Source organism: Pinus tabuliformis, chromosome 8, assembly GCF_031772625.1.
Source record: "Pinus tabuliformis cultivar Carrire ecotype Pingquan chromosome 8, CPIR1, whole genome shotgun sequence".
Lineage (NCBI taxonomy): Eukaryota > Viridiplantae > Streptophyta > Pinopsida > Pinales > Pinaceae > Pinus > Pinus tabuliformis.
The window spans coordinates 2025022092-2025028860 of NC_142294.1; the positions used below are offsets into that span (position 1 = coordinate 2025022092).

A 6769-nucleotide genomic window follows, 5' to 3' on the forward strand; every position below is an offset into this window, starting at 1 on the left:
CACCGGACGAAATTCCTCAAGAGCCTGCACCCCACAAACCTTACATTGCGAATGAGCCTGCAGTAATCCTTTGCCCCTCTTAATCCTTTCAACATTCTCTCGAAAGTAACCCTCCATAACTGCTCTCTGCAACAACAGCTCTTCACCTTGCGCGACATTGAATGCGATGAGCTCGTAATACTAATCTTCATTCCTCGGCGGCAGTGTGTAATGACTGTCCTGAATTAACACGGGGCGGCACATGCTTGGCATGTGGCCCTTCCCTGGCTAACGCGCTAACACCCGCATCCGGGGATTCAGCATCTCTTTGGATGAGACTTTCACAGGGCCTGGAGATTGTTTGGGATGATATCCATGTTACCTGATACAAGGGTCTGATCATTTTCTACCCCAATATTGGCTAGGAGATCAACAATCTTGTTGCCTTCTCTTTTTGTGTGATGAAAGGAGATGGCTCTGTGATTGCGCAGCTCATGAGCAATGTTATTTAGCCTTGCTTCTAGTCTCCAGCTAGCAGCAACCTTCCTGGCTTGAGAGCCATTCTGAATGCGCGTTGCCAGAGTCCCTCCAGTTCTGCGGAATTATTGGTGTCCCATCCTATATTTCCAAAGTAGATCTGCAGGGGAGTGCCTTCATGGTTTCTTAGAATACCTCCAAATCCCGCTATTCCAGGATTGCCTTTGGAGGCCCCATCAAAGTTGAGTTTGTACGAGTTAGTAGGAGGGGCGGTCCAGCATCTGTTGTCCTTGATGTTGCTATTCGCTGGTTGATGCTTGGAAAACTCTAGTGGCAGCTGCAGTTGCCAATTGTCGAGAATGTTTTTCTCATTATCTGTAGCAGGGAGATCCTCTTTTGTCCATGATCTGAGCAGCATCGTTTCTTTGAGATTCCCATGCAGTCTGCTCCAAATTTCTTCAATGGGAGAGCGCTTGTTTTTGAATATGCGTTTGTTTCTTTCCTTCCAAATGTTCCATAAGACTATACCCGGGATGATATTCCACAGGTGATTGAGGATCGCACAGTTGTAGGGGCTTTTCGGCCATTGTCGGATGGTATCGATGATGTCGTTATCCCCTTTGCATCTTTTTTGGCATCTAAAGCTCACCTATTCCCATAGCTGGTTGGCTAGCGAGCAAGTGTCCAGAAGGTGTTGCAGAGTTTCCTCGTTTTGAAAGCAATTGTGACATATCGAGGGGCCTTGAAAGTTGCGTCTCCTTAGCTTGTCCCAAGTGAGAATTCTTTTGTGTCCTACCAGCCAGAGGAAGTAGGAGATTTTGGGCCAGGCTTCGAGACCCCATATTTTACTCCATAGTGGATCCGGCGGAGTGGGAAAGTTGCCGATTAGCTTGTAGGCTTCGGATGTGGAATAGGATCCCTTGGGTTGATATCCCCATCTGAGTATATCATCGCTATCATCATACCGAATGCTTCTTTTCCTTAACTCTTTCTCAAATTCTGCTACTTCCTGAATATTTGTATTGATGATTATTTGGTTACTCTGTCTCCATTTTCTGAACCCATGCTCCGTCTCCTGCATCCAAAATTGATGGACTTTAGCCTGCTGCTGCTCTTGCCTGTCCGGAACCAGCGTTGGATGAAGAACACTCGAGAGCTTAGGCATTTGGTTCCAGGCATCTGTCCAGAATCTAGCCCTATGACCATTCCTAATTTCCCAAAAGCTATGCTGTTGAATGAGCTGATGGTGCTGCTTGGCTGCATTCCAGATTAGCGACCCTTTTTCGGTGGGAGTAAATCTGATGAGCTCTTCTTGAGGCCTATTGTTGGCATATTTGGCAGTCCAGATTTTTGCCCACAGCTTATCTGGGTTGGTCATCCATTGCCACCAGATCTTGGCATTCATGATGGTGTTGCTATACTCTGGGTCTCTAAGTCCGATGCCACCCTTGTCTTTGGGCATGCAGACATTAGTCCATTTTACTAGTGCCCACTTGCGATTAGTGGCTGAGCTGCCCCACAGAAAGTCACGCTGCAGGTTCCTCAAACTTTTTAGTACCCACTTTGGAGAAGCTAGGATAGAAAAAAGGTAAAGAGGCATGGCTTGGAGGACAGACTTGATGAGCACCACCCGACTAGCTAGATTGAGGGAACGGTGTGTCCACAAATTGAGCTTTGAATCGATCTTCTCTAGAAGAGAACGCCAAGCGGGCTGCTTTATGGCTGAGGCAGTGAGGGGGGTCCCTAGATATTTAGAGGGGAGAGAGGCAGAGGGGAAGCCTAAAATGCGGGAGACAGTAGATTTAACTGAAGGAGGGGTGTGGAAGAAGAAAATTTGTGACTTGGAGCAATTGACGTGGGTGCCAAAGGCTTCAGAGAAGTCGTTGAGCGGGGTTTTTAAACAGGAGGCTTCCTGTACAGAGGGGTAGCCATAGAGCATGGTGTCATCAACAAATTGCTGATGAGAGGTGGCAGGGGAGTTGTGGACAGAGATGCCTTTAAGCTGCTGAGAATGGAGGGCATGCTTGATGTGTCTACCAAGACCCTCAGCCATAAGAACAAAGAGGAAGGGGGAAAGGGGGTCCCCTTGTCTGATGCCTCAAGAGGGCTTGAAAGGGCGGGATGGGATGCCGTTCACAAGGATGGAAAAATGAGTGGAAGTGATAAGGCTCATGATCCAGCGAACCCACATGGAACAAAATCCAAAAGCTTTCAACATGTGTTGAATATAAGACCAACTGAGCTTATCGAAAGCTTTAGAGAGATCCAATTTGAGTAACATACCTGCTTGTTTAGAGTGCTTGAGCGAGTGAATGATCTCGTGCATGAGGAGAATTCCATCCATTATTTGTCTGCCTTCCACGTATCCCGACTGCTCCGGTGAGATGAGCATAGGTAATAGGGGTTTTAACCTATTTGCAATAACTTTAGATATGACTTTATAGATGACATTACAGAGAGCTATAGGCCTGAATTTGTCAGGGGTAATGGAGTTCTCCTCTTTAGGGATGAGAGTAATGAAGGTGGAGTTGAGGGAGGGGAGAAGCCAGCGCAGGGCCCTAGATTCCTCTACAATTTGCCAAACCTCCAACTTAATCATATCCCAGAAAGCATGAAAAAACGTGGTTGTGAAGCCATCTGGGCCAGGGGCCTTACCTTCTTTGAGCTGCGACATTGCCTCATCTACTTGATGGAGAAGAATGGGGCGCATGAGCAGCTCGTTGTGTTCCACTGTGATGAGTTTTGGTATATTGCTGATTATCTTTCCAATAGCCTGTTGCCGATCCTCTGCTTGTTCTTGGTGTACCTGTTGGAAATGATTGAGGAGTACCTCTTCGATTTCCTCATGCTTCTCTACTTTTGCCCCCTCTTGATTCTGAATGAAGGGAATATTATTATGCATTATTCTCTACACCATAGTTCTGTGGAAGAATTTGGTGTTGCGCTCCCCCTCCTTTAGCCACCTGACCATTGACTTTTGCCTCCAGTAAATTTCCTCCTGCTTTCTCCTATCTTCAAGTTGATTTTGAATGTGCCGTTCCTGATCCAGGGTTGCCTCCGTGTGCCCTTCTGTAATTATTTTCTGTTGGAGATCCACCAGTTCCTGATTTAGCTCCTGTTGCACCTTAAATATGTTTCCAAAGGTCTCCCTATTCCATCTTTTTAGGTGACTTTTTAGAAATCGCATCTTCTGTTGAAACTGATACATTTTTGCTCCTTCTGGGGGGATGAAAGAGGCCCAGATGGTCTTGACGAAGTCCTTGAATGCGGGGTGTGTAAGCCAAAACCCCTCAAAATGGAAGGGTCTTTTTGTCAAATCCCCTGGTCTCTGCCATTGTAGAGAAATCGGCCAGTGATCCGAACCAGTATGAGCCAGTATTGCAGCCGAGAGATCACCTCCAAGATGCACCGCATTATCTGAGACTAGAAAGCGATCCAATTTAGAGGCAATTTGATGCTTGCCAGCTCTGCGATTACTCTAGGTGAAGGTGCCGTTACAGAACGACATATCTATGAGAGAGGCATTTTGGATGAAGTCCTTGAAGCGGGCAACTTCTGGTTCCAATCTGATACTCCCTCCTATCTTTTCCTCTATTTTGGTTATCATGTTGAAGTCCCCTGCCACAATCCATAATGGATATCGTCTATTTGTGCTCAGCGCTTTTATAGTATCAAGGAGCCCGATTTTACTTCCTGTGTCTTGCGGAAAATAAGCGTTAGATAAGTTACCATGAATATTGGTGCCCAGAATATGAAAGGTTGCCTGTATGAGGTGATGAGAGGCATGAAAATCTGTGAGAGTTACCGCTTGGGTATTCCATGCTATAGCAAGCCCACCTGAGGCTCCCGAGGCATCTACAGCAACCGATCAGCACCCTGGCCAAGCTTTTGAGAGTATGTTACCCAGCGTGGAACTATTGCATTTAGTTTCCTGGAGAAAGCACATCTGCGGTTTTTCCATTTTGATCATATTTTTTAACATCCTGACTTTTCCAGGGCTATTGAGCCCTCTTAAGTTCCAGGATACAAGCTTCATGGTTCAACTTGTGTAGGAGGGTCTGTAGTACTTCATCAACTTCGCATATCTGCCTGAATCCACCAGGATTTTCCCAATCTCTATTGTTCTCTGGAGATCTGTTTTCCTTCCTCTCTTTTTGGTGTCATTTGGACGCAGGTTGCCGTCCCAATTACTGCCTGGTTGTATCCCTAGTTGGTGTTGGTGGTATGCTCTTGAGATGATCACTTCGAGCTTATCTAGTTGGGTCTCAGATATAGTTTCATATGCTCTTTTTTTGCAAGCTAGTTCTAGTTCCAGAATGTCCAGACCATGTAGATCTATGCTTTCTGGCTCTTCTTCCATTTGTTGCACTTGACTGCTATCCTCTTGATTGATCTCTGAGTCCCGTGGGAGGTCTGCCTTTCCATCTACATCCATTTCCTTGTGACTCTCCTCTGTATCTTTCGGATTCCTGCTAAGGATGGTCGGGATGATGATGGGAGGCTGAGATTTGGGAGGGGGATCAGATGGAGGGGGATGGGAAGAAGAGGAAGGGTGAGCATGGATGTTCTCAGAGGCCAAGGGTTGGTCATCTGAGGAGTGGCCTAGAATATCGAATCTGTTCTTAGATGCTGGGTCTTGGGGTTTGTTAGGCTGGGGTTTGGGCCCATTCTGTGGCTTTTTATGCGAGCGCTTCCGACTTGGGACTTTGGTAAAACCATCCTGAGATGGGGTTTCAGAAGGATCAGAGGAGTTGGCTTTGACATTTTGAGGGAAATCCCTGAAGAGATGCCCCAGAGCATGGCACTTTCTGCATTGAAAGGGCACATGCTCATAGTCGAGAGGCTGGATCCATTCCTCGTCTCAATGGGCAAGAGTTACTGACTCTGGTAAAGCTTCATTCAGGCGAATAAAGACACATATTCGAGCATAGGAGATATACTTGCGGGATTTGGTTTCTTCTGCCGCTCTGATGTATTCTCCCACTCCGTTTCCTATGCCCTTCAGAATATCTTCTTCCCAGTATTCGTCAGGAAGAGAGTACAGTTTGATCCACACTGGTGCCCAAGTGAGATCTTCCTTGTCTGGGTTGAATCTTGGAATCCAGTCCCTCAGATATAGTCCTGCTGAGTTGAAAAAATAAGGCCCTGCTCCCAGGATCCTGTATTTTTCCTCTAAGCAGAAAAAGATTGCGGTGAAAAAGCCCTTCGGCCCTAGCTGGAGAGTAACATCTCCCTTGGGTTTCCATTTCGCCGCGATCCAACCGTTTAAAGCTCTCTCAGTCGGCCAAAACCCTATGAACTTTCCAATGAGGGCGTGATCTTTCATGTATTCTATTCTTCTGTCAATCTTGTCTCCTGGCAGTTCTATTCGTGGCCTTTCTTTGGCTACAGGTCGGCAGGTTGATGAGGTTATTTTCGGGCTATCTTCTTGAGTCTCTTTTTCTTCTTGTGGATTGCTATCTTTGTTCATCCGATTTCCAACCTGGTTGTCATTACCTTGAATCTTTTTCCCTTTGCTTAGAATATCCGGATCTACCGATCCAAAAATGACCGCTTGCTCAGGGTCTTGCAGTGAAGGGGAGGGCTCTGACGCCCCCCCCTGAGGAGGTACCATTGCACTCCGTTGAACCCCTGCACCTCTGTCACGCTACAGAGATTCCTTTACAGCGCTTTGAACGCGTTCCGCAGTGCTGTCGGTGCCGTCGAGGGTTTTTTTCCCTCAGAACCCTAGCTCCGTTCTCAAACATCAAAATCTTGTGTAATCTATCTCCATGAAAATATATTTATTACATTTCCATGACCTAACAACATTAATGTGACACTTGAAAAAACTATAAGATCTCTCCAACAAATAAAAAAAGGTTGAGGTGTAATAAAAATTAAAAATGATAGTTACCTGCAATAAAGATATTAAATGAGAAAACACATCCATCATTCTATCCTTGTCGATCAACTACAGACAGAAGCTCTTGTTTTTTGTGAAATGAAGTTTGCATAATGAGAATTGAGATTGGTCCATTCTAATGTCTCACTCCTCCATTATGTACATTATTATTACAAGTTTCTTTCCACATAACAAAACTTCAATGAAGGTTATAGGAGGACGACACCAAGAATTCAATAATTTAATGTTTTTGTATGAAGTAATAAAGAATTTTGTCAATATTGTGACAACAAATGTTAGCAAAGAGAATAGGGAACAAGAAATGACAATGACTGATATTGTTGTATTTTAAAGACTGGAGTTAAGGTGCACTAATGGGCCAATGAAGAAAAGAAACCAACCCTAAATTCGAATCTGCGAACTCATAAA

At 45.4% G+C, this 6769-nt stretch overlaps 2 protein-coding genes across 2 annotated transcripts; both read right to left on the reverse strand.

Moving 5' to 3' along the window:
• Positions 1-1105: 1105 nt before the first annotated feature.
• Positions 1106-1918, reverse strand: LOC149244555 (uncharacterized). Its single transcript, XM_089371581.1, has one exon. It carries the CDS (start codon positions 1916-1918, stop codon positions 1106-1108), a length of 813 nt encoding a protein of 270 aa, XP_089227707.1.
• Positions 1919-2747: 829 nt separating this feature from the next.
• On the reverse strand, positions 2748-3664 carry LOC149244556 (uncharacterized). Its single transcript, XM_089371582.1, has 3 exons — positions 3425-3664; positions 3041-3331; positions 2748-2867 (listed from the first exon to the last, which is right to left on the reverse strand). Exons 1-3 carry the CDS (start codon positions 3662-3664, stop codon positions 2748-2750), a joined length of 651 nt encoding a protein of 216 aa, XP_089227708.1.
• Between the last annotated feature and the right edge of the window lie 3105 nt (positions 3665-6769).